This window comes from Chelonoidis abingdonii, chromosome 26 (assembly GCF_003597395.2).
Source record: "Chelonoidis abingdonii isolate Lonesome George chromosome 26, CheloAbing_2.0, whole genome shotgun sequence".
Taxonomy (NCBI): domain Eukaryota; kingdom Metazoa; phylum Chordata; order Testudines; family Testudinidae; genus Chelonoidis; species Chelonoidis abingdonii.
In genome coordinates, this window is record NC_133794.1 from 2,649,402 (window position 1) to 2,676,495 (window position 27,094).

The following is a 27,094-nucleotide window of genomic DNA, read 5'->3' on the forward strand; positions in this document are numbered from 1 at the left end:
ACTCGGTCATGGCCAGACTTATCACTGAAACTCCCTTTGGCTAACAGACACCTGTCGTGCAACGGGCCAGGTTCTGATCTCAGTTACTCCTCTGTCAGTGTGGAGGAACTCCATCCAAATCAATAGAGACGCTTCGTATTAAACCAGCTTGAGAGAATTTAGCTCACCAGGCCGGTGCTCAGGTCCCCTCACTAGCTCCCAGGCAGCTTCCAGTACAGTTAATGGATCAAGCCCCAGTGACATCAAAGACCAAAGTTTGTCCTGTGAAGCAGCAAGACAGCTGCGCTCCTCTGGGGCAATGCAAATCACTAATCCCAGGACGAAGCGCATGAGAGGTGAGGACAAGGCATTCTCAGTCAAGGGGAGGTGGCTGGGGAACCAATGCCCGGGGAGATCAGGCCAGGCCAGAGTCTAAGTGTCTTTCGTAAACTCTGCAAAACTCTCCCCTTTGGAGATGTCTTTCCACCACCAGAACAACACTCACAGCACTAACCCCACCACCTTCTATCTAATAAACCCAGACATGGACACCCCTAAACACGAACAAACCCTCTTCTACCCTAAACCCTAACACTGAGACCCCTTAAACCTAGATACTGACAGCCCTAAACCCCAACACCCCAGGGGTGTTGGAACAATGTTTACAGCAGGGGTGCTGAGAGCCATTGAACCAAACTGTAACCCTGTATATCGCAGTGGCCAACCTGAGCCTGAGAAGGAGCCAGAATTTACCAATGTACATTGCCAAAGGGCCACAGTATTATGTAATGATTATATATGTATATGCGTGTATATATATATGCACACACAATCATTATATAATTTGATAATGTATATTTATTATGCATTTATAATATATAGTTAATTATAATAACTTGTCTTAACGTTTTACTTAGTGGGACTTCTGGCAATCTTTGCTTTCAACAAGTCCCTTGAAATCTGGTTTGTGTTCAGCTGTGTTTATACGCAGCAGTTCTCTTAAGTGGCTGTCTGTCAAAATGGATTGCTCCTTGGATTTCACGTGTTTGAGTGTTGAGAAAAGAGACTGACAAAGACAGGTCGAGGCAAACATTAAGATTAATTTTAGAGCTGCACCTCTGATGTTGGAGTATTTATCCTTTGGTACAGATTTCCAGAAAGTGAGGGTCCCCTCTGTCTTCTGAACAGATTTCAAATTGTCATCTTCCAAAAGTTCTATTATTTCCATCCGGGATGTTGCTTTGTCAATAACTAAACGGGGCTTCAGACAATCGGCTTCAGCACTAAAAGGGCCAATCTCAAATTTCATTTAAAGTCTTTTCTGCTACAAATCTTGGAATCTTTCCTCAAAACTGTCCTTAAGATTTTTAATCATGCTCACATATCTAGTTGTGCTCCGTTTTAGGGGTTCTGCTGCATCTTCTTTTGATCTGTCTGGAAGTTGTGACATTGAGGGAAAGTGTGTCGGCTCTCCCTCAAGCATGTCTGTGAAACAACTGCAGTTTGTTCAAGAACACAAATACACTTTGCACTAGACGAGACAGCAACTGGAATTTTCCTTCTATGTCCATGTTTAGTTTATCCCAATGCAGCAGCACGTCTGCAAGAAATACCAAGTCTAGAACCCACCCAGGACCTGTAAGCTCAGGGTGTATTCTTTGCTTCTCCTCCATAAAACAATTTTATTGGTTCCAGGAGCTTGAAAAAAACAGGAAATAACTCTCTCTTGAGAGCCATCGAACTGTACAGTGAAATGGCAAAACAAGGAAGTTGTTTTCATCCAGTTCATAGAATATCAACGTTGGAAGGGACCTCAGGAGGTTATCTAGTCCAACCCCCTGCTCAAAGCAGGACAAATCCCCTCACAGATTTTTACCCCAGTCCCCTAAATGGCCCCCACAAGGATTGAACTCACAACCCTGGGTTTAGCAGGCCAATGCTCAAAACACTGAGTTCTCTCCCCCCATCTTTGATTACATTTTGAAGTTGTCTGTGACTGAGTGCATTTGAGCAAATGAAATTCACAATGTGCAGGACTGGTTTCATGACGTGATCAAATTTGAGATTTTTACAAACCAATTGTTCCCAATGAATAATACAGTGAAATGTCCAAAATTCGGGAAAGCTCTCAGACTTACAAAGCCCTACCAATCCATTCACAGATCCCCACATGGATTGAGCCCGATCTGTTGCAATGGCAGTGAGCTTCTATAAAGGGAAGTGGTGTTTTGTAGCTAACAACATCAGTGACTCCTTTAGATCTCATCCACGAATTCTGTCCTTTAGTGGGACGATATCCAGGAGTTCTTCCCTTACAACACAGTCAAACACAATCTGGACAAATACCAATATCTGAGGTTTATCCTGTACATCGCACGACTCATCCAAAGCGATGCTCAAATACTTACACTGCTGAACGTGCAAGTGCAGTTGCGATTTGATGTCACTGTTCAGGCCAGAGATTCTGCGTTCTGATGTGTAGCATGAAAGCTGCAGGCCAGAAATTCTCTTCTGTAGATTCTCGTTCTCTGATGACAGGATTGAAATCACATCAGTAAGGCACATTTTTATAAACTCGTCTTCAGAGTAGGGCTTTTTTGCATGGGCTATATGCCAGGCCACATAAAAGGAGGGTAACATTACAGTCTGCGATCAGTTGGCAAATCCAGTGAAGAACTGAGCTTCTACATCTGTTTGTTTTTTCAAAAGGTTCAATTTTCAGAAGTTTGTGGGAATTCTTGATCCATATGTACATGGCTAGAAACGAAATGCTGCTGCAAGTTTGAAGATTTGAACTGAGAGACACATGTCTGGCAAAGAAGACACATGGCCTTACCATTATGTTCAGCAAAGAAGTACTTATGCTCCCACTCCTGTTGGAAGCCTCGATTTTCATCTGTGAATTTTCTTTTCCGCTTGCACTTGCCTTCCATTGTTAAATGGTGTAAGAAAAATTTTGATTAAAAATTTCCACACGAGCTAGTCACCGTGTGCTTTATTGAAGGAGACCAGGCTCCAGCCAGGGGTTGCTGGACACCTGGCTCTGCCCCAGGCCCCGCCTCCCACTCTGCCCCTTTCACCAAGTCCCCACCCCCACCCTGCCCCTTCCTATCCCTGCCCCACCTCCGCCTCTTCCTGCCCCATTCCACCTCCTCCCCCAGTGAGCCGTGTCCTTGCTCCTCCCCCTCTTCCTCCCAGAGCCTCTTGGTGCGAAACAGGGGCAGCAGGCAAGGGGACGTGGGGAGGAGGCTGTGCGCCGGGTCCTCGGCTCCTCCCTCCCCCAGCACCGCCCACTGATCAGCTGCTTCTCGGCATTAAGGAGGCTCAGGGAGGGAGGGGGAGGAGCAAGGATGCAGCACCCAGCCCCTCTACCTCCCCCCCCCCCGAGCCACCTCAATGCCGCGAAACAGCTGATCACAGCAGGAGGGGTTGGGGGAGGGATGGAGGCTGGGCGCTTCTTGCTCCTCCCTCTCCCTTCCAGAGCTACAATGCCACGAAAAAGCTGATCGTAGCAGCGGGAGGGCAAGTGGGAGGGGCAGGTGCTGATGGAGGGGGGCGCCGACAGGCAGGAGGGGTGGGGGACTGATAGGGCTGCCAGTGGGTGCTGAGCACCCACCATTTTTTCCCCACAGCTCGCTCCTGGCAGAAGCCGCATATTTTCTTTTGAGCCACATGTAGTTCTGGAGCTGCTGGTTGGCCACCCCTGCTGTATATAATGGAAACCACTTCAAGCCAGGGGTTGTTGCAGCACCCTGCGCACCTCTATTTCCAGCACCTCTGCTAAATCCTGACACCCCTTCAATCCCTAAACCCTAACACTAAGATCCCTAAACCCCACTACTAACACCCCAAAAACCTAACACTGAGGCCCCCTAAATTCTAACACCGACATCCCCTTCTACACCTTAAACCCTGACCCTGAAACCCCCAAACCTCGACTCTGACAACCCCTTCTACCCTAAACGCTAACACTGACACCCCCAAAAGCCCAACACTGACACCCCCTTTTACCTAAAACCCTAAAACTGACATGCCCTAAACCCTGGCACCCCTAAATCCCAACCCTGATGCCCCTAGCTCCAACAATGACCCCCCCTTTCACTCCTAAACCCCGAACAACAACAAAACCTAATATGATTTACCCCCAACAGAATGTTTACCCGCAACAAGGGAGAAGTGCCAAAGACTCCATGAAGTCCACTAAGGACTAAACAGATACAATCTGGCCCATTGGGCCTGAATCTCCATTCACTGCTGCCCATGTAACTGCACTGGGTTGTTCCACTGATGCAGGAGAGAGAGAGAGAGGAGATCAGCCTGCGTGAGCACAGACTTTGGGATGTAGCCCAGTAAGACGTCCCTTTGAATTATGAACCAACAAGTTGCTGTGATGATTGAGGTGGGTAGTGATTGGTGCATAAAAGTCAAAGGAAACACATACAACCATCTCTTCATGGATTACGGGTGCATCTTCTTGGAAGCCCCCATCCATTTTCTGCTTTTCCAGGATCAGCCATTTCACCGCCCCACAGATAACTTGGTTTTCAATGAGCACCAGTTTCTTAGCCAGGGCAAAGACCTTCGCCACATACGCCGTCAGCCTGAGGGCAGAATCAATCATGTCACGGCCACTCCTGCCTTCCCGGAATTGCCCTCAGTGTGAAAGCTGGACCGTCTGCACTCAGGTATCAGTTGAGACATTTCACAAAAGTAAATGGAGTGAGGTTCATGTGGGTCAGTTTATGGTAATGTGAGTGAGCATGGAGTTAGGGAAAATGTCACCACTTGTCCAGGAAAGCACATCCAGACACTACTTCCTATTATGGCTGGCTCTACTTGAGCCAGTTGAGCTCTCACTGCCTGCAGCTGTATGACCATGACGGTGGGGTTGGGGGCCTGCTGTGGACAGCTGGCCACTGGGAACTGGACCAGACAGTCATCAAGCTCAACTTCACACAAGCCAGTGATAAGCCATCAATATGGTAACGGTTAGTCTGAGCCAGCTACAAACTAGCCCCCTAAAAGTGAAAGGACCTGGAGTGCATTACTAAGGCCGTGAGTCTGTCATGGAGGGTGGAAGTCATGGATTCTGTGACTTTCCGTGACTTCCACAGATGCAGCGGCTGGGGTGGCTGGCCCAGGGGACCACCCGAGCATCAGTCCCAGGGGATCGCCTGAGCAGCAGCAGTGCCAGGGGCCACCCTGGGGGCCATCTGAGCAGCAGCTGGAGCAGTGGTCCTGGGAGCAGCCCCGGAGGCCGTCGGAGAGCAGTCCCAGGGGCCTCGGAAAAGTGGGTGGCCGGATGCAATCAGACCCTGCCACTGGAGCAGGAGCCAGCTGTCAGCCCCTGGGAATCTTCAGCGCACCAGGGACATCCAGAGCAGCAGCATCAAGGAGACCCCCAGAGCAGTGGTGCCCTAGGAGCAACTTAGAATTAGTCAGGGGTGTGACACCCTGACAGGATATTTCTAGTAAAAGTCATGGACAGGTCATGGGCTGTGAATTTTTGTTTATGTCTTTTACTAAAAATACCCATGACTAAATCTTCGCCTTATTCAGTCCCGGTCCCTCAAGCCATCTGCTCGCCCACACTGAACTGTCACTGAAATCACTGGGGGCCACATTTACAACGTATTTAGGCATCTAAAGATGCAAATAGGCACCTAGCAAGTTTTACCAAAGTGCCTAAATGAGTTAGGCACCGAACTCCCATTGACTTTCAAAGGGAATTAATCCCCTACTCTGCTTAAGTGATATTGTAAATCCTGCCAGGTGCTTGTCTCATCTCTGGGCATCGTTCTGTTGCCATCTGTGGGAGTTGGATTGGGTATTTTTTCCCCATTGTGTGTGTTAACCTTTGCCCTCTGGTTTTGGGCTGAAGACTGACTTGCTCTGGCTCACACATTACATGTGTAGGGTCAAGCTAACGCTGATCAAGAGGGTGCATTAGAAAACCCACTGTCCTCACCAAGTGCTTGCTGGCCGGTCTTTGAAAGCGGCGTATGAGAAGTCGGGTTTTTTGTAAACCATCTGCTGCGTGTAACCTGAAAGACGGAGAGTAAGAAGGAGCTGTGCAATGTCTGGCGAGCATCTAACGAGGACTTCACATGTGTAAGGCAAACGAAGTCAGAGCTGTGACCCCTGCCGCTGCTCTGAGTTGTGTGGCTCTCCCTTTTTCTGCAGGTGTCTCTCAGGAGGGACACAGCATAGCAACTCAAGGGAAGCAAAGGCAGAGAGCTGTCTGGCGGGGAAGCCGATTGGCATGCGCACTGCCCCATTCCTCACCAGCATGAATCCTCCCATCAGGGCGGGAGTGGGGCCAAGTGATTACAGTGAATGGGGACTTGGGAGGCGGGATGCCTGGGTTCTGTGCCAGGCTCCGGGAGGGGAGAGTGAGTTAGTGTTTGCAGCAAGATGCTGAGAGTCAGGACTCCTGGGTTCACTTCTCAGTTCTGTCATTCACTGCGTGATGCGATGTTGGGCAAGTCACTGCCTGCCTCAGTTTCCCCATATTGTAAAAGCTTAAGGGATTGGATGTTTGTAGTTCAGACTCTGCGCCTAATGTAGGCAGCCCACAAAGGGGCCTGCGGTGTAGGGAAAGGGACACCTGTTCCTTCAGGAGCTAGGCTGAAACCTACCAAGTTCTCTCAATGGTCATGAGATTTTCTATACTTCCTCGCTACCTGACATGGATTTGAACTGTGGGTGAATGGCCTCCATCCCACGACCATCCCATCCCCTGCATAACAGCCATGGGCTAGCAATGAACAGGAGCCCAAAAGTCCAGCAGGACTGAAAATGGGGTTAGGTGTTTCTCTGCATAGAAAGGTCTAGTCAGAGTTATCATGACTAATGCCAGTGTACACTGGGGGAGGGATATTAAACCTCATGCTTCAGGTCTTAAACCAACCTCTCAAGGAAGTAGGAGACCTAAAGTGGGAGGCAGATTCTCTATTTTAGGGGCTTATCTGGCCCCCATTCCCATAGTACCTAGATGACTCACAATCTTCAATGTCTCTACCAGGGGTGCCAGAACAGGGAGGCCAGGGGGACATGGCCTCTCACTTTTTTCCTGCCTCATGGGTGAGTGACAGGGAGAGGGGTGGAGAGGAGTGAGCAGCAGAATGGAGGCGGGAAGAGGTGGGGCAAGGGCAAGGCCTTGGGGGGGTGGGGGAGAAGAAGCCTAGTGGGATGGGACCTTGGGGCAGAGTGTGGGCGGCCCACAGGGGGAGGGGCAGAGAGGGGGTGGGGCTTCATGGGGAAGGGCTACAATCTGGGTGCCAGTGGGACCTTGCGGAGCTCCTGACATCTACCCCCCTGCCAGCAAGGCACTGCAACTCTCCCCAATTGCAGAGGGGAATATGGAGTCACAGAAAGATTAAGTGACTTGCCCAACATCACACCAGGAGTCTGTGGCAGAGCAGGGAACTGAACTGGTGTCCCCTGAGTGCCAGGCTAGCTGCCTGATCCCTGGGCTCTCTATCTGTCACCCAATGTGCTTAACGTGAGGTTTCTGAAGCATTTGGTACTGGTCACTCTCCAACACAGGATACTAGGCTAGATGGACCTTGGGGCTAGTCCTGTGCGGCAGTTCCTGTGTCCCTAACGTGAGCCTGAAGGATTTGCTGTCTGGCATGAGAAGTACTTACCTTGCATGATCAACTTGATGGCTTCCGCCCTGCGTTCCACCCCAATCCTTTTCCACTGCTTGGTGCTGTCCATGTAAATGGTGGCAATGACAGGGGCAGTCATGCCGATCATGTTCTGTTCCCCAGAGCCAGACGGCGTCACAATGAGGTGCTTTAGATTGGCCCCGTCGATGGAGTTTTCGACAATCATTGTCACCGGGTTTCCTGGCCAAGGAAATGTGGTGTGAATTCAAGCAGGGAGAGCAGGTGCTGGTGGGGACAGAGAGACAGACCTCTCTGCAGGCAGGGGCAGGTGAGTGACTTGCTGATCTTGTGATCAGCTTGAATCAGGAGTGACTCCACTGGAAGTCAGCAATCAATTGAAACTGAGATCAGGCTCCGTCCCAATGAGTCTGGAATCTGACCTCAACCTCAGGCAGCGTCCCCTTTCATTTTGGATCCTGGTTAGGATGCATCCAAGAAGTCCCTAGGCCAAATTCATCCCTAGCATAACACCACTGATTCCACCACAGATTAATGGGAAGAATTTTTTCCAGAAGCTGAGAATGGGCGACAGGGAAAGGATCACTTGATGATTACTTGTTCTGTTCATTCCCTCTGGGGCACCTGGCATTGGCCAATGTTGGAAGACAGGTGTGATAAATGAAGGGGTGAGGGGGGACAGGGGAGGATAGCTCCCTTTGATGGGCACACAGACAGCCAGTTAGCTGTAAAATCCCTCTTCGTAGCTGTTCTCTACTTGCTTTACCTGTAAGGGTTAAAAGTCTCCCAGGTAAAGAAAAAAAGTGGGCACCTGACCAAAACAGCCAATGGGTTGGCTAGAACTTTTAAAAATTGGAAAAGAAAACTTTTCCTTTGTCTGTTCTTCTCTGGGCTACAGAGCAGCAATGCTATAGAAGGTTTGAATCAGGTATGTAAAAGTATCTTCAATACCTAGAAGAAATTATTTGGATAGGGAATGTTTAGTTAGACACAATCAGGTTTATTTCTTATTTTGGCTTGTGGATCTCCTCTGTGCTAATCCCTGATGCTTTTGTTTGTTTGTATCCTTTAAGCTAAATCCCCAAGAAAGCTAGTTTGGGTGTTTAATATTTGGAATTGCTCTTTTAAAATTTAGCAAAAGCCTAAGTTCCAGACGTTTTTCGTTCCTTTTTGTTTTTAATAAAATTTACTGTTTGAGAGTTTAATACAAGCCTGGAGTGGCAAGTATTAATTTTTACAATCCTTGTGGGCCCCCAACTTCTGCACTCGAAGTGCCAGAGTGGAATTTAGCCTTAACAACAGGATACTGACCCAGTATGGCCATTCTTATGAATCTGGACTACAGAGTCTGGCAGGGTGAGGAAGTGAGAAGCTCAGTTAATTCCATCATTGGTCTGTGACCTCCCTGAAGGACTTTTCTACTCCGTGATCTTCAGTGAAGAATTTTCCTCTCCTCCAACATTACAGTGATCTCCTGGGGCAGGCCAATGGGACACCCTTCACAACCCACCAATGCTGCTACTTCGCTCAGCTCTCTCTGCTGAGTGACGTGAGGTTCTCCCTGGGTGCGCTGATTCCAGCACCCACTGGTCCAAGGAGCAAGATCCTGGGCCTGAAGAATTGAACCTAGGTCTCTTATATGACAGCTCAGAGGATCGAGTGCAAGATAACGAGGCCAGTCCCAACCCTGCTGTAATTGCCACAGGGGAGGGGAGGGGAGGACGTGAGATGAGGATGGAGATGCAGGGTGTTAATTTAACAGGTTAAGGTACAGCACCAATTCCAGAACCCAGCCAAACTGGCCTCCAGCCTCTTGCCCTCCAGCAGATATCATGCCTCCTGATACCTACCACAACCTTCAGTTTCTTCTTCACGCCATCAGCCACAAAACTGCCCCACACCGCTGCCTTGACCTCAATGTCGTGAGATCCCAGCTGCAATGGGACAATCACTAATGGCACGGCCAGGGAGGACTTGGCTTTGATGTCAAGGATCTGCTGGTATTTAGCCTTGGAAGTGGATGCGCTGCAGAAAACTGGGTTGTGCAGCAGCTCCAGCCGGACCTGAGAAGAGAACAGAGTTTCGTGAGCAGGCAGTCTGCACACCATGACACTGTAGGGCAGTGATCCAAAACATACCCTCTGACTGGAGTTTGCCTTTAAACTTAATAAATAACAGACAGGACTCTACTTACAAAGCACGTGACTATATCCTGACCTCCTTCCTGAGAGGCCCTTCAGGACCCCCTCTAGTTCTGTCTTGCCTCAGAGAGGCCCACAGCCTGTGGTGTTCCTGAGTGGAAGTAATGAGACCCACCTGGTCTAGCTACCGGTGTGAGTCAGCAGAAAGCTCCGAACCTGGTACCCACTCACAGATTTGAGGCCCAGCCGGAGAAGAATGGCAGCCAGAAGGGTATTTATTTACCTCCCTCTATATCATGCAATCTTGCCAGAAGCTGGGAATAGGCAATAGGGGATGGATCATTCTGTTCTATTCTGTTCATTCCCTCTGAAGCACCTGGCACTGGTCACTGTCGGAAGACAGGATACTGGGCTAGATGGACCACTGGTCTGACCCAGTATGGCCGTTCTTATGTTCTTAAATGGGTGGATTCCACAGCCCTGATCCTGCAAGGTGCTGAGCATGGAACAAGGTCAATGGAAGATCAGGATGTCCAGCTCAAAGGGATCAGGCTCTAGAAGAGCAAGCCTTCCACCATTTTGGTTTGGTTGGGCTGTCTGTCAAAGCATTGACATTTCAGGTCCACTGCAGAGCCCCATGAGGCAGTGAGCTTACCTTAATTGTTTGGTCCTGATAGTTGTAGAGAATAGCCCGGATTTCCACCTGCTCATTCCTCACTACAAAGTAGGGCAGACGGAGGTCAATGAAAAAATGTTTCATTACTTTTATCTCATAGGGGTCAGCCACACAGATCCTTGCAACAGAGAAAGACCCAGGGTCAGAGACAGGGGGGCTTATACTTTAGTCCTGAAACATGGCTGCTGTCTCCGATTGTTCCATCTCACTGTGATCTTTCCAAGGCCCATTGTGGCCTGGGGTCTTTTCCCCATTAGCTTTTCTGTCTGTTCTCTGGAGAGCTTGTTGTGTTCCCCACCTTTGGGCTCTGAAAGGCTCACAGCTAGGACTTCCCAGGTGGTGACGGAATCCTTCAGGAAAATGGGCACTGTCTTGGAAGAAATTCTACATGGAAAGAGAAAGACAGAGTCTTTCACAGAAGGAAGGAGCTAGGACTCATGGACATTCCCCAGCTAAGGGTCTAGATCCTCCTTTAAAGGTTTTAAGGACAAGGATATTAATTGTAGTGTCCAGGTCTAATTCAATGAATCATAGAATATCAGGGTCGGAAGGGACCTCAGGAGGTCATCTAGTCCAACCCCTTGCTCAAAACAGGACCAATCCCCAGACAGGTTTTTACCCCAGTTCCCTAAATGCCCCCCTCAAGGATTAAACTCACAAACCTGAGTTTAGCAAGCCAATGTTCAAACCACTGAGCTATCCAAGCAGGGGAATTATACTCCATTCAAGTGGAGAGGGACCTGGCCCAGCATCTCATTTACCATTTTTTTTAAAAAGAGAGTCAGCCATCTAGTTAGAAAGCACCATCAATATCACATAACTCAGCAACCCAATAACACACCCTGAATAACAAACAGAAATGAGGAATGGTTCCCGAACGGGATAAAAGGCCAATGCTAAACGAGACACTTACATCCATATTTTGGCAGCTAAATCAGCAGCCTTGTTTTTCATTAGGGCTGAAGCCAGGGGATACCACTGGCTCCTCAGCACCTCTGGATGTTGGGCCAGTTCTTTTAGGTACCTTAATATGGGCTCAAAACTGGAGTAACTGAATGAAATTATCTGGTCTCTGTTATACAGAAGGCGAGACTAGATGATCTACCGGCTCCTTCTGGCCTTAAAATCTAGGAGTGACTCTATGAATATGAATCAGCTGCAGAATTCCAGCCATAATTCATGACAAATACTCCAGTCGGCTCCACTGGGGATCTTGTTGATGGAGAGATACTGACTTGAGTAGGAGCTACACCATACCACAACTGAATGTGGTCCTTTGATGAAAGGGAGTGGCACGGCCACATGCTCTTACCCCAGTTCATTTGGTCGCTCAGTCAGTTGGTCCACTTGCCACAGCCAGCTCTCTGGAAACTGGCTCCTTGAGGTAATATCTTCATCAGACATGAAATCTTCATCCAGGTCACCTGGAAAATCAAATCACAGATGATGTGGCTCTGTAGTGACATTGACTGGGGTGAGGCAAACCTGAAAGGATTTGGGGGTGGCCTATTCTAGAACTGATCTGAAAGCATCCCTGATTTGACCTACATTGCCAAGTTTTGATGCTGCCAGCCCAGAAGAGCATGAATTAGAATGTGGTTGAATAGCTGGAGGGGAAGCCACAGGCTTCTTCTCCTCTCCAGGCCTGCCTTGCTGTTCCCCCACGAGCTAGCCTTTTCTGGGCTCCTATAACACTGGCATAAGCCACTGGCTCAATGCTACATGTGCGCCCTCTAGTGGATATTCTGCAAAGGGTAAGAGCCTACTACTACTTCTAGCTAGGGGAGTTACCCCTTTAGCTCAAGTGGTAGAGGACTGTGCTTTAGAAACAAAGGTTAAACCTCAGGGGTGACCTGTGAAGTGGTTATTACCCTGACTCATCTGGGTCCCCATATCAACATGGGTGCAACACTAACAGGATTGCTGCCACTACATTCATGCCCATCTCCCACCAGGGGGATCTGTGAACATGAGCAGGGTTGGTTCATGTGGCATGGTCTTAATTCTCTAACAATCCCCCCAGCCTTGCTCCTCTGAGTATATTGGAACCCTGGTACTTGCTTCTTGCAAGTTGCAGGTGGAGCTCCAGCTGCAGCTTGTCCTGTATAGTCTTGATATAGTTGCAGCAGTCGAGGAAGGTCTTCTTGCATTCATCCGTATCCAGGATGTACCCAACCCGCTTCTCGCAGCTGTGCCCCATGGGGTTCTCGTGCATCCCGTCTTCACAGCATTTCTTCAACTTCCGATCCTGGTAATCTGCCGCTGAAATGTACAAGCCAGAAGGTCATTCCTACCAAGCTTCTTCTAGTCCTCAGTCTCTCTCTCTCTCTCTCATTAATTTACTGCTAGACATGGCCAAAGGAGGAACATAGGAACTGGCACTCTGCTCTGTGTAATCCAGTATCCTGTCTCTAACAGTGACTAGCACCAGCTGCTTCAGAGAAACGTGCAAGAAACCCTATAATGGAATAACCTGCCCACAGAGAAGTTTCTTCCTGACTCCAGTTAGAGGTTGGCTCATGCCCTGAAGCATGGGGATGTATAGCTCTTCTTAAAAAATCCTATTCCATGGAATGGTGAACATCCTCTTTTTCCATGTAAATGGCTTATCCTTTTTTGAATCCTGCTAGGCTCTTGGCCTCAATACAATCCTGTGATGATGAGAAGTAGGGGTCAATTATGCATCGTGTATGAAAATAGTTCCTTTTATAAATTCTCAATTAGAAACCATTCAGTTGGGTTGAGTGTCTCCTTGTGCATATATGGTGTGACAAAGTTCCTCCTCCACCTTGGTGGGTCCTGCGCTTATTGGCGGATTTGTTCACCTCAGTGATCTTCCCCTCTTGTGGAACCCACAGTCTGAGTCAGCTCCTCCTGTGTCTGATCAGGAGTTGGGAGGTTTGGGGGGAACCCAGGCCCACCCTCTACTCCGGGTACCAGCCAGTGGCCCTGTGGATCACAGCTGTGTATAGCCTCCTGTAACAGCTGCATGACAGCCTACAACTTCCTGGGCTACTTCCCCATGGCCTCCTCCAAACACCTTCTTTATCCTTACCACAGACCTTCTCTGGTGTCTGACAATGCTCCTCTCTCAATCCTCCGCAGTACACTCTCTCACTCTCAGCTTCTTGCTCCCAGTCCTCACACACGCTCCTTCTCCTCTGGCTCCTCCCTGCCTGACTGAGTGAGCCTCTTTTTAAACCAGGTGCCCTGATAGCCTGCTTGCTTGCTGCAGTGTTCTAATTAAAGGAGCTCTCTCTACTGCCTTCTAAAAAGATCTTAATTGGCTCCAGGTGCCTTGATTAACCTGGAGCAACTGCCATTTGGTTACCAGGGTTCTAGGGATTTGTTTAGCCTGAGGCTAACATACCTGTTTCTCAGTACTTTACTGTAGCCATCTGGCCTTGCCCCATCACAATGGGTAATGTAACAATATAGCTGTTGTCGTTATTTGAGTTGTGTAGCACTTTGGGTCCCCAGTCATGGCCCAGAACCCCACAGTGCTGAGGGCTGAACCAACACAGAACAGAGAGATGGTCCGTGCCCCAAAGAGCAAGTTACCATTCTTTGTTTTCTATGCCTCTCTCGCATCCCCTCTATACATTGACCAGTTCCAATTTCTCCTCATGTGGAATTCTATCCAGACTCCTCCATCTCCTGCTACAGAAAATGCGGCTGGCAGGAGGCTGTAGCAGGGTGAAACTGGGCATGATAGGGAATCCCCTGATTAGTACCTACCTTTGTTTGCCTTATATTCAATGAGCTGAATGGAGCGGCGCCGGCGTTTTGCTGGCTGGGGACACTCTGGATCTGCAGAAGGAAGTGAGAAACAGAAAATAAAAACCCACCCACCGAGTGAGGCCCTACACTCAACTGCTGCCATTTCTCTGTCTGGATATAACAGGGTAACTTTTGAACACTGCATCTGGTCAGTTCCCAAATTTCCTAGATGTGTCTAGGCCTCAATGGGCAGAACCCCGTTGATTTAGGGGGAAATCAGGAAACCAGAAAAGCCATTTAGGCACTTAACATATTGCTCCTTCCTGTCCCGGCTGGGAGCCACATAAGAGCTGTTAGGCAGATGCTCAGCCAGGCAGGGCAACCAAAAAGAGAGGAGAGTGAAGGAGGCTTCATTCCTTCCTCCCTCCTCGTGTGCTGCTCCCAAAAGCCTGGAGCCTGGAGCAGAGAGAGAGAGAGTCAGAGAGAAGCACCAACCATCTGCCCATCCCTTCCAGGCCAGGGGGAAGAAAGATACTTTGGAAGTGGGAGAAACTCAGTGCACTGGAAAAGAAGGTCTTTGAATACCCTCCTCGGAACCATCCTATTCTTAAAATTAATCCCTCTTTTAATAGGTGGGGGCTAGTGGGAATTCAGGACCTTATTCTTATCCCCCACTGTAACCTCAGCATTTCCATTCCTAGGCTGTTCCAATGGGATTTGCCCTGCTAGACCGATGTCCCTGCCCCGGGCTCATGGCGTAGGTCACTGTGCCTTGCTTTGCTGACTCTTTCCTCCCTTCCTCCATCGCTCATGGTGACCGTTCAGCTCTACAGAATGATACCTGTTCTTATGGCTGTGGAAATCCTATTGCTCGTCTCCAGGGCCAGTCCAGCATCTGTAAATACCCCCAGATTGTTCTTTCCACTGCCAGCCGTACAGCCAATGTCACTCTTCTCCACTGAGTCCCAGATCTGTAAGGTGCAGATACAATGGTTGAGAGATTGTATTATTGTTAACAATGACACTTCCCATTTATATGGTGCCATCTAGCATGATCCCAAAGCATTATACAGGCTCTGAGCCAGATTCTGCTCTCAGGTACAACCATGCAATCTGCAGTAACTCCACTGACTTCCTTTGAGTAGCTCTGTGTTAGCAGCAGTGTAAATGAAAGCAAAATCTGAGCCATAAGTAAAGGATTTATTGCAATTCAATCCCCACTGAAATGCATTCACCTCTGGGATGGAGCACAACAGCCATTCTGCACCAGCAACACAACCGATTTTAGGAGAAGAAAGAATTATGCAGACAGCTGAACCCAGACAGGAGGATGTTAGGCAGAGAGAAATTAAATACAAGTTAGAATTCAGCCAGAGCACCTGGAGCCTATCCCTTGTAGAAAGGGTCACAGGACATTTAATGACGAGAACCTCGGTTTGATATCTCCGCTGAGAAATGGCACTTCAGTAACATTGCGTCCCCTAGAACCTTGATAAGGCCCGGGAATCAGCGCTGACTCAGAAGAAAGCCACCCTCTGCTGAGTCACTAACACTTTTCCCTGCAGCACAGCGCCCCCTAATGTTGCACTGGGACATTGGGTGCAGCTCTGACTGGGACGTGAGAGTGCCCGCTATTGAGCCCCCACTCCACTCAATACAGCACAGCATCCGCTAGCGCCGCATTTGAGGCATTGGGTACATTGGGTGCAGCTCTGACTGTGGAGGGAGAGCGCCCCCTACTGAGCACACCCCCACTCCCTGATGTACTGCACCACCACGGGCACTGGGGTGAGAACTGTCTCTGAAGGGAAAGCGCCTCCTACTGCATCACCCACGCAGTTCCCTACCGCCCAGCACCATCTGGATCAACACTGTCCAAAGGGCAGGATGTCCTTTAGTGTGTCCAGAACAGCACTCCCTGGGTGTCTCCCAGCCAAGTACTGACCTGGCCGTCCCAGCTCAGTTAAAGTACAGTGGAGCTCACATCCCAAGTGGCAGCTCTGCAAACAAAAGTCTCACTTTGCTTTTCGCCATCCTGGGGCGTAGAGCAAGGATAACAGCCAAGCTGCATTTTCCGCTATAAACATCACAAGTTACAACCAACATCTTTCATGCCCCACCTTAGATTGTGTAATTTTGTGCTTTTTGTTCAGAACGTAGACACCTTTGTCCACAGCCACTAGGCCGACATAAGCTCTGTGGTCTCCTTCCAGCTTGAGTTTCATTGGAGTTCCAGGCTCATGGATTCTCCTGTCTTCGTTGGAGGCTCCTTTCACCACTAGCTGTATGAAAGAGAGTGAAGGGAGAGGTTTTGTTTTAAAGCAGAGGGAGCAGCTAAGAACCCTCTTTTGCTAAACACAGAGGAAAAGGAGGTAAGATCTCATGTTCCTTGAGCATCTGAAAGCCTAGTTCTGATCTCAGGGGCAGCTGTGTAAATCTGGAGTAGCTCCACTGACTTCAGTGCTGTTACTCCATATTCATGCTGCTGTAAACTAAGAGCAGAATTGGACCCAATGTCCAGGAGGTCCCTTTGTTCTAGCCATGATGGAAAGGTGACCAGGGCTAGCTTTAGCATGTGTGGGGTCCGATTTGTGGGGCTTGTACTCATTGGGCAGCACTCCAAGTCTTCGGCAGCACTTTGGATTGCTGCGCTTCGGCTGGGGGAGGGAGCCTGCGGGGCTCGCAGCACTCTGGCCGGGGAAGCAGGACTGTGGGACTTGCAGCCCTCCGGCAGGGGGAGCAGGATCAAGGGGTTGCAGTGCTCCCGCCAGGGTCACAGGGCTATGGGGATTGCCATGCTCCAGCCAGGGGAGTGGGACTGGGGGCTTGCCACGCTCCAGCCGGGGTCGCAGGGACATGAGGATTGCCGTGCTCCAGCCAGGGGAGTGGGACCGGGGGCTTGCCGTGCTCCGGCCGGGGTAGTGGAGGCGCGGGGATTGCCGCACTCCTGTACTGGAGCGGATCTGCGGGCTTAGAGCAGCCTGCCCGGGCTCCGACCGAGGGAACAGGACGGCGGGGCTGGCCGTGCTCCGACATGGGGACTGGGGCGGTGGGGCTGGCTGCGCTCTGGCCGGAGCTCCAGCAGGGGGAGTGGGTCCATGGCCTTGCCACGCTCCAGTCCGGGAAGCGGGGCCATGTGCTTAGAGCTGTCTGCCCACTCTCCGGCCAGGGGAAGCAGGTGGCAGGGCTTGCCGCACTCTGGATGGGGGAGCAGGGCCACTGGGCTTGCCACACTCCGGCCGGCGCTCTGACAGGGGGAGTGAAGCCACGGGGCTTGCTGCGCTCCAACAGGGAAGTGGGTTGAGGGGGTGCTGGGCTCCAACCGGGTAGTGGGGCTGTGGGGCTTGCAGCGCTCCGGCAGGGTTGTGAGGCCATGGGGTTGCCAGACCGCGGGGTTGCTGCACTCCGGCCAGGGTAGCAGGGCTGCGGGGATTGCTGCACTCTGGTACTGGGAGTGCGTCAGCGGGCTTAGAGCAGTGTGACCAGGCTCTGGCCAGGGGAATGGGGTGGCGTGGGTTGCTGTGCTCTGGCCAGGGTAGTGGGGCCATAGGGATTGCCACACTCCGATCGGCACTCCAGCCGGGGAAGCGGGGCCACAGCCTTGCTGCGCTATGGTCAGGGGAGTGGGACCACGTGCTTAGAGACGTCTGCCCACTTTCCAGCCGGGGGAAGAGGGTGGCAGGGCTTGCCGTGCTCTGGCCAGCGCGCTGACCGGGGGAGCGGAGCCGCGAGGCTTGCCGCGCTCAGCTGGGGAAGTGGGTCATGGGGTTGCTGGGCTCCAGCTGGGGTAGCAGGGCTGTGGGGATTGCCACGCTCTGCCTGGTGCTCCAGCCAGGGAAGCGGGGCCAGGGGCTTGCAGCACTCCAGCTGGGGGATCAGCGCTCCGAAAACCCGGAGCGAGTGAAGGACCTGCCACCGAAGTTCCGCCGAAATTCCAGTGCGCCGCCAGGTGAGTAAAAATTAAAAAGGCCACTGAGCGTGGGGCTCTCTTATGCGCAGAGCATGATTCGGGGGAATCTGTCCCTCAGGCAGCCCTGGGAAATCTACAAAGAAGTTTGAACTGTAATGGATCTGCTCTGTGAGCCTGATCACTGATCTCAGCTGACGCAAGTCAGTATAGCTCCATCCACTTTAATCCACAATCCACAGAGTCTTTACTGCTGAGCTAGAAGGAACCACAGCTTGACTCCTGGACCCTAGAGTTGGTTGACAGCATTGGTGTGTGGCAGCTGGGGAACATCTTTGTACGTGTAAACTGATCAAATCTGATCCAGAATTTGCTGGGAGACAGTCAATGAGCAGCCCCACGGTGCCATTTGTAGAGTCCTTTTTGAGAGTTGGCACTTTCAGGCTAGGAAAAACTTCCCCATAATGACACCTTCATAGGAATTAACATGCAGAAGGCCAACTTGAATCTCAACCTACCGTTCCCATGCAAGTGTCCTGGATGTCCAGCCAGACCGAGTCTGCTACAATCTCCGAATATCCTACTTGGTAGTAAGCCACGATGCGGAATGAAGGGATGAGGTCTGGAGTGATGGGCAAGGACATGGTCACCAGATTTTGTCCCACCTGCCTCACCTGTCTCCCTACACGAATGATCTTCCCTTTATTCAGGATCTAACAGGAAAACACAAGACGTGGATTGTTAAAGGCCACAAAGGTTAGCACAATGCATGATTCAGATTCCATCCACCTGTTTTCTACTAATAAGAGATGGTCACTTGCAACTTTTCAGACGGGCATTTATATCTGAGCTGAAAGAGGAAAATAAGCTAAAATCCATGTGTTGCAGGAATAGGCTCTAGATGCGGTGGTGCTAATATTCACCAAATCTGATTCCCAACTCTGAGTATTGTTTATGTTTCACCAACAGAGACCACCCCTCCTTTCCTCCATCCCACTCACCAAATATACTTCATATCCGCATTATATGACAACTTTATTATTTGATTGTCCAGTTCTAAAAATAACAGAGTGGACCTACTACACTGCATTGAAAAAGTTGCAGTGAAGTCTAGTGTTCGGAACAGGGGACTGAGACCTGGGACTCCTGGGTGCCATCCCCAGCTCAAAGAGGAAATATGCTCTAATGAGTGCACAGGAAGAGTCAGGATTCCTGGTTCCAACTGCAGATCGAAGAGGAAGTATGGTTTAGTGGCAAATGCAGAGGGAAGGTTGTTAGCACTCCTGGGTTCTGTCTCCAGCTCCTGGAGGAAGTGGGCTCTATTGATTATCACAGGGCCTAGAGTCAGTAATCAGAAGTGGATAAGGGGTCGTCCCCATGACTGACTTCATTTCATTCACACTGGGACGGGGTGCTGGGCAAGGGGTTGCAGCTTCAGCCCTCTGTCACGCCCGCTCCTCGTTAGGGGAACAAATTAGAGCAGGCTGGAGGTAACCTGGCCCTAATTGGAGAGGCAGAAACAGCTGCTACCTAATTGGCCTGTGGCTGCATAAAAGTCTCAGGGGAAGGAAGCCAGGGGAGAGCAGGAGAAAAGGAAAAAGGCAGGGAATGAAAGCAGGGAGGTAGCTCTCCCATCCCTCCTGCCTGCAGTCAGTGAAATACTACCACCACCTGGTGAAATGGTGGTGGGAGCAAGTCTTAGAATAAAGTGCACCAGTGGTTACTAAACCCAGGGTCTCAGAGTGGCTTTGTGAACCTTGCAGAGGCAGAAGCCAACCGGGCCCTGCCACACTCTGCTACACACATAATCAATATACTGCCTGACTGGGAAGAATTCTCTGCTACAGATTCTCCTTACATGCAGTGGGACTATTAAAGGACAGGTGGAAACTCAGATGATGCCTAAGTTCCAGGAGATCCCAGTACCCAGGGACCCAGCACTTACTATGTAGGTGAAATACTTGATCTGGTTCAGAACAGCTGGATTGTTGCATGTCAGGTGGAAATTCACAGGTAAGTTGTGTCCAGGTTTGACCTCAGAAGCTGTCACTGCCAGACGGAGATAGTTTTGAGACCCTCCTTGGGACTGATAGGCTTCAGCCACCATGGACTTAGAGGCCTGGCGGTTTGCTGGGAGGTTGGGATGGGCAGTTTTTATCTGCAAGGGAGGTGGAGATAAAATCCTAGTTGAATCTGGGAGTGAGCTTAGGGTGTCTAGCCCCTCTCGCTGGGTCACACCATGAGCAATAGCAAAGGAAACTTCCCTGAGATGCCATTGTTGGTGGATTCTGCTACTACAGCCATTCTAGGCATGACACTTTAGAGAAATGCCAAATGCCACTTTTAATTGGCCTGTCGCTTCAGCACAGTCCTGCTGGGACTCCAGATTTCTGGACTCTGAGAACATGTCCCTGAACAGAAGAGACAGCTTTGCCCCTTGCAGGAGGGGTGAGATGAATATAGAGGGACTCTCTCCTGAAGTGGCTGGACACAGATAGATCCAGTGTTCTCTTGGGCTTTGTAGCTTGAGCCTACTGTCACCTCACAGGGTCTTCACACTAAGCAGCCATGCACTGTCTACAGGCCTCCTTTGCTGCATGGTGAGTACCTTCAGTGTGGGGGGACTAATCTGGACCTGCTTACGCCCATGTCAATGTTTTCTGGGATCTTTTCTGGCCCCATGATGGAGCATTGGTTACCTGGTGATCAGAGCATCTCCAAAACCCAATGGTATACATCAGGGGTCGGCAACCTTTCAGAAGTGGTGTGCTGAGTCTTCATTTATTCACTTTAATTTAAGGTTTCACATGCCAGTAATACATTTTATGTTTTTTAGAAGATCTCTCTCTATGTCTATATATTATATAACTAAACTATTGTTGTACTGTAAAATAAACAAGGTTTTCAAAATATTTAAGAAGCTTCATTTAAAATTAAATTAAAATGTTGATCTTACACCACCAGCCCGCTCAGCCCGCTGCTGGTCAGGGGTTCCGTTCACCTAGGCCGGCAGTGGGCTGAGTGTGACCTGCGGCCTGGACCCCAGACCGGCAGTGTGCTGAGCGGCTCAGCCCGCTGCTGCTCAGGGGTTCCATCTGCCGGCTCCTGCCAGCTGGGATCTCAGCTGCCGGACCCGCTCAGTCTGCTGCCCGTCTGGGGTCCCGGCCCTGCTCACATACAGTGAGTACCTATCTTCTCCCTGGTTCTGACCCATTCTCTTCTTCTCTCTCTGCACTGAGCTGAGGGTGGGAGTGCACTGAACACCGGTCTGGGGGTGAAGGAGCTGGCTGGAGGTTGGGGTGTGGTCTGGCCAGGAGCTAGAATGAGGGAGGAGGCTCAGGGTTGGGGCAGGAGGTTTGGGTGTGGAGTGCTTACCTGGGTGGCTCCCGTTTGGTGGGAGGGATGCAGGTGGGAATGTGGGGGGTGGGGTGCAGGAGTTCCCGTTTGGTGCTCAGAGTGGGGTTGGGGATGTGGGGGGCGCAAGAGTCAGGATGTGGGGGGGTGCATGAGGTGGGGGGGCTGGGTATGTGGGGTGGATTCAAGAGTCAGGGCAGAGGGGGGGGGGGGGGGGGGGGGGGGGGGGGGGGGGGGGGGGGGGGGGGGGGGGGGGGGGGGGGGGGGGGGGGGGGGGGGGGGGTATGTGGGGTGGATTCAAGAGTCAGGGCAGAGGGCTGGGGGCATGTGAGGGGGTGCAGGTGTCAGGGAATGGGGTGTGGGGGGGCTGGATATGTGTGGGGGGTGCCAGAGTCTGGGCTGGGGCCATGGGGGTGGGAAAAGTAGTCAAGCAGAGGGCTGGGTATGTGTGAGGTAGGTACAGGGCTCAGGGCAGGGCCTGGGGTGTGTGTGGGGCTGCAGAGCTCAGGGCAGGGGCCTGCAGGGTGTGCAAGGCTGCAGGGCAGAGGGCTGGGTGTGTGTGAGGAGGGTTCAGGCCAGAGGGCTGGGGTCGTGGGGTGCTCACGGCAGGGGACTGGGGGGGATATGCCCCATTCCACACACCCCTTCCCCAGGGCCCTGGCCCTGCTACTTCTCTGCCTCCACCAAGAGCAGCGAGCACGCTGACCTCTTTCCTCCTCCAGCTCCTCCCTCGCCAGGGCCATCAGCTGATCGGCTGGCAGGGAGGGACGGAGAGGAGAAGGAGGCACAGGAACGCAGCAAGCTACAGGAAGAAGCAGGGGAGCCAGCAGGACCAAGCTTCTGCTCCCTGCCCACGGGAAGGGCAGGGGGGGAGCGGAGAAGAGTGGGCCGGGCCAGGCTGGGCAGGATTTTGAATGGCACGCTGCTCCTGCCGGGACCCCAGCAGGCAGCAGTGTGCCATTAAAAAAATCGGCTTATGTGCCGTCTTTGGCACGCATGCCATTGGTATACATGAAACTGATCCCAGGCGCAGATGGAATGAACAGAGTTCAGTTATCCCCCTGCTCAGTGCATGAGAGGGGAGTGAATGCCACCAACAGGGCATTGCCATCGGGGTGCATATAGTACTTAGCCCAGACTCAGCGTTAGAAGGTTACTCACCGTGATGGGAACCTGTTGCCTATCCCCTGGCATGTTTATAATCAGCTTGGCAGTTCCAGCTCCCTGGGTCGACCCAGCCGACTGGAATCCTTCGGCCTGTACTGGGACATGGGGAGCTGGAGAGCCATCGGGGTTTGTGATGTAGACCTGAGGGGCACAATCAAAAAGGGATGCATCAAATAAGGGGTGCAGCACTCCCTGCATCCTAACTTCAAATCAAAATCGCGTATTGTGGAAGGGAGAAAGAGATAAAGGGAACTGAACATAGATATCTCAGTTTGTCTCTGAGCAAGAATCAGGCTAACAAAGTCAGGCTAACACTGATTCTAATTACACGAGACCTGAAGGCTTTGGCGGGTAGAAAGCGAATGGGAACAGACAGTGAGAGATACTGTTTTGACCTAGTGTTAGATAAGAATGGAATGTAGACTGTAGCAGAAATTAATGAGAAAAGTGAGATATCAGGAAGAAATATGTATAACCAAATGCGGCTGTTGCTCATTATTGCCTGTCACAAAAGGTATAAAACTTGCTCTAATTGTTTATTTAACAGAGACCTGCCCCTGTGTACTCTCCCGAGCATTTGCAATTGTTTGAAAATAAAGCTGACGCTGGCTTGTTGCAACCAACCTGAGAGTGAAGACTCTGTTTTCTTCCACAATCTGCATCTCAGGTCCGTAGCCTCAAAGGTATTTAGGTGCCTAACTTCCATGGATTTCAATGGGAATTAGGCACCTAAATAACTCTGAGGGATGAGGCCTTAATGATCTGCTGTATCACACCACAAAATGCACACACATTTTAAAAACTACAAGCATACAAAAATATAAAACCACAACTTCAACCCTGTTGCGTGCTTGGACGCTCTGCAAGAACAAGGCCCACACACACCGTGAGTTATTTGGCTTTAATGAAGGTAAAGTGACACACCCACAATGGGGACTCCGGGCATTGCTGTTACTTTGGCGGGGAACCCAGCACCGAAGCTCAGCTCTGCCTGGGTCGGAGTCCAAAGGCGGAACGGGAGCATACAGCTATATAGACACAATACAAAAGCAACTTATACATATGCAAAAAGGGACTTCCCACAGGCTATGTCCGCCCCTTGGCCAAAGGCCAGGGACTGTCCACGGGCGGTGTACGCCCTTTGGCCTAAGGCCATACAAACTGGTTTTAACCAGTTAAAAGCAAGTTATAACTGGCATGCTGTGTCCTACAATGACTGGCCACTTAGCAAGCAGGGGCTTTCCACAAGGCCACCGAGAAAGCGGGAATACCCTAGCTAGGCCGTGACACAGTCTTCCGCAGTCCCCTACAAACCCTTCTCCTAAATTCAGTTTACACCTTTATATACCCAACAAAACAATATACAAAAATTAAGAATAAACTGATTCATGTAGGCCAGAAAGGAAATTAATTTCACCCTAGTCTTTTCTTGTTTTGGCCCCAGGCAAATAAGGCAACTGTCCACTTAACCAAAACGCAATCACTGCCTAGCAAATATTCTTTTTGAGCTAATGAGACAAAAGGCTTCTGAGCCAAGATTGGAAATAAGCATTTTTTTTCTCAAGTGGCAATTAACACAGAGGAAGTGGATGGGAGTAGAGTTGATCTGCGTAGTCAAGCCAGTTAGTCAAGATTTCCAAATATTTCCAACAGACCACATGGTGTAAATGCAGCTTGAGCTGACATACCCACACTAGCTTTAATCCCACTATCTTGGGCCCTGGAATGGTGAAGCCAAGGCAGCGTGAGCATCAGTGGGGGTAGCCTCGTGAGTAATTATCCAGGGTCCAGGGTGGGCTTGTATAGCTAGCGCTGCCGCAGTTTCACTGTTCCTGGACCCAAGCTAGGTGACGGAAGCTAGTTCAGGGGTGTCAGCTAGAGCTCCAGGCGCACCCCGTGACTGCAGTCTAGACGTACCCTTCGAGTGCTGACTAGACCTGGGTCTGAAAACCCTCAAGACTGCAGAAATCAATGGCCTTACAAAAGTCAAGGGCATTTTAAAGTTTTAAATTTATTATGCTGTTGCTCCAAACAGAGCCTTGGTAGCCAACGTAAATTAATTCCTATTCTGAAACCAACCCTTACGTATTGGGCTTTGGCTGAAATAGAACATTCACCCACCTCTGTCCTACATAAATCAGCTGGGGTTTAATTAAGAAGATTAAGTATTCTCATCAAGAATGTATTTTGCACTACCTCTAACGACTTAAGCATAGACATCGACTCTGTGGGTGCTCCATGGGGGGGAAAGTGTGAGCGTTTGATGTTGCACTCCATAATGCTTTATAGAAATATGCTTATGAATGTAAATATGACATGACTGGAATATGTTTTATGCTACATATGCCATATAACATATCTCTGCAAAGGTTATGATCTACTGAATATATTCATCCTATTTGTATACATGTATCATTTTTATATTTGAAGTTATGAGTGTTGGCTCTATGCTTGTATTTAAAGTGTTTGCTATATGGACATTGAAGGGATTACTCAAGTAATTGAGAGTACTTAACTAACAATGGATTTTGGAAGATGCCAACCCACATCTGAGCTTTCCTGGGAATATTCAAACTAATATGTAAACAATGGCATCAGCCTGAAAAAGAAGAATCTTCATGGACATGTGACTTGCTCAGGTGGCTACAAACTCCATCTTGTTGCTATGATTTTGCACAGAAGAACAAAGGAGTTTCCGCCCACAAGAGAGAATATAAAAGGTCCTGGAAGCCCCTCCATTTTGTCTTCAGCTAGCTCAAGAAATGGCCTCTCAACCCCAAAGAGATTCCTGAAAGAAACTGGAACAAAGGACAGTAACTATGGGGGCGTGAGTGATTGCTGGACCCAGACCATAAACTACAACATCGGTCTGAAAAGGACTGGGCTCAGATTATGACAGAGTCCAGACTGTCAAGGAAGCTTATTGGAACATCTCTGAGGCTGAGATTTCATCTGTAACCAGTTCCTTAATGTATTAGGCTCAGACTTGAGTGTTTTATTTTATTTGGCTTGATAACTTACTTTGTTCTGTCTGTTATTACTTGAAACCACTTAAATCCTACTTTTTATACTTTTGTTTATTAATTAACCCAGAGTAAGTAATTAATACCTGGTGTAGTAAGAAGAGGCCCTGAAATATAAACCTTGGTATCAAAGGCCCGGTATGTGGCCTGAGGCCTGAGGTAAAGTAATGGTCAAGACTTTGCTAACATAAAGCAAAGTTAAGCTGTGAGCTAGAGGCAGGGCCTGCTCACAGAAGCTGGCAAGAAAAGGGCTGATGTTGCATAAACGTATATCCATATAGTGTATTGAAATATAAACACAGTACCAGGTCACTCTAATACCGGAACATTCTACAGATAACAAGGAACAGGCTAACCCATCCCAATGACAGGGGCAAAAGGGTAATATGATGGATAGAGTTGTTTTGTTCGAACCAACATGTACAAGGTGAGAGGCGACACCTTGCTATGTAGAGGGGTTGCACCTCATACTTGTTTGTACCTGTGTATAAGAATGCATCCCTGGGGCGGTGTCTTTGTCCAGCCTAGGGGGCAGTGGAAAGTCCTGCCACTGACCGAGCTGAGTCCATTGCTAGGGAGTCCATTGCTAGGCAGTCCTAGCTAGCCACCCCTCAGCAGGACCTTGGACTTCTGTGCCAGGGAGCTGGAGACTGTGCTTCTCTTCAGCAATAAACCTGGCTGACATGCCTTCGCACCTTACTAGAGTCTGTGGTCATTAGGGGTTCTCTGCGGGTCTGCTGTGTCAGCTATCTGCACAGAGCTGGGGCAGCACACAGAAGGAACACACTCACGCAGCCGCGTGGTATTAACGAGGGACAGAGCAGAGCACCACACCGGTAGCATCTGACAACACCTGGGGGAGCAAACAGCTGCGCATCTCTCTCTATCAGTGTTATAGAGGGCAGATAACTTATGAGTTTACCATGTATAGCTTTATACAGAGTAAAACTGATTTATTTGGGGTTTAAAGTATCAGAGGGGTAGCTGTGTTAGTCTGGATCTGTAAAAGCAGCAGAGAATCCTGTGGCACCTTATAGACTAACAGACGTTTTGGAGCATGAGATGAGCTTTCGTGGGTGTGGGTGAATACCCACTTCGTCAGATGCATGACGAAGTGGGTATTCACCCACAAAAGCTCATGCTCCAAAACATCTGTTAGTCTATAAGGTGCCATAGGATTCTCTGCTGCATTTGGGGTTTAGGCTCCCAGAAAGACTGAATACTGGGTTCTGGGAAAGTCCCTGTTAACTGAGAAGCCCCTGGGCTAAGTGAACCTTAATTTCAGGGGGGCATGGTCCAACCCCTTGCTCTGTACTGGAGCAGACTGGTGTGCTTAGTTCAACAAGAAGGGAGTGGAGGAAAGCTTTTTCTGGCAGGGGGGTTTGTTCTCAGTGGTATCCCAGCACATCCAGTGACACTCTTGAGGCAGTTTCTGGGACCCAACCCATCACAGGGTGCTCAGCGCCCACTGGCAGTCCCTGCTGATCAGCTCCACC

The 27,094-nt window shown here is 50.0% G+C and overlaps 1 protein-coding gene across 1 annotated transcript in view; it reads right to left on the reverse strand.

Annotated features, from left to right (window-relative positions):
• LOC116826049 (complement C3-like) overlaps nucleotides 1–27,094 on the reverse strand; it is a 78,050-nt gene that overhangs the window by 34,394 nt on the left and 16,562 nt on the right. The window contains 15 exon segments of the mRNA XM_075061173.1: nucleotides 4,421–4,580; nucleotides 5,948–6,023; nucleotides 7,629–7,900; nucleotides 8,197–8,212; nucleotides 9,388–9,673; nucleotides 10,407–10,546; nucleotides 10,726–10,811; nucleotides 11,740–11,851; nucleotides 12,489–12,689; nucleotides 14,166–14,237; nucleotides 14,989–15,118; nucleotides 16,268–16,429; nucleotides 18,573–18,767; nucleotides 20,000–20,212; nucleotides 22,570–22,716. Of these exon segments, the coding sequence (XP_074917274.1) occupies nucleotides 4,421–4,580; nucleotides 5,948–6,023; nucleotides 7,629–7,900; nucleotides 8,197–8,212; nucleotides 9,388–9,673; nucleotides 10,407–10,546; nucleotides 10,726–10,811; nucleotides 11,740–11,851; nucleotides 12,489–12,689; nucleotides 14,166–14,237; nucleotides 14,989–15,118; nucleotides 16,268–16,429; nucleotides 18,573–18,767; nucleotides 20,000–20,212; nucleotides 22,570–22,716 (2,268 nt within the window).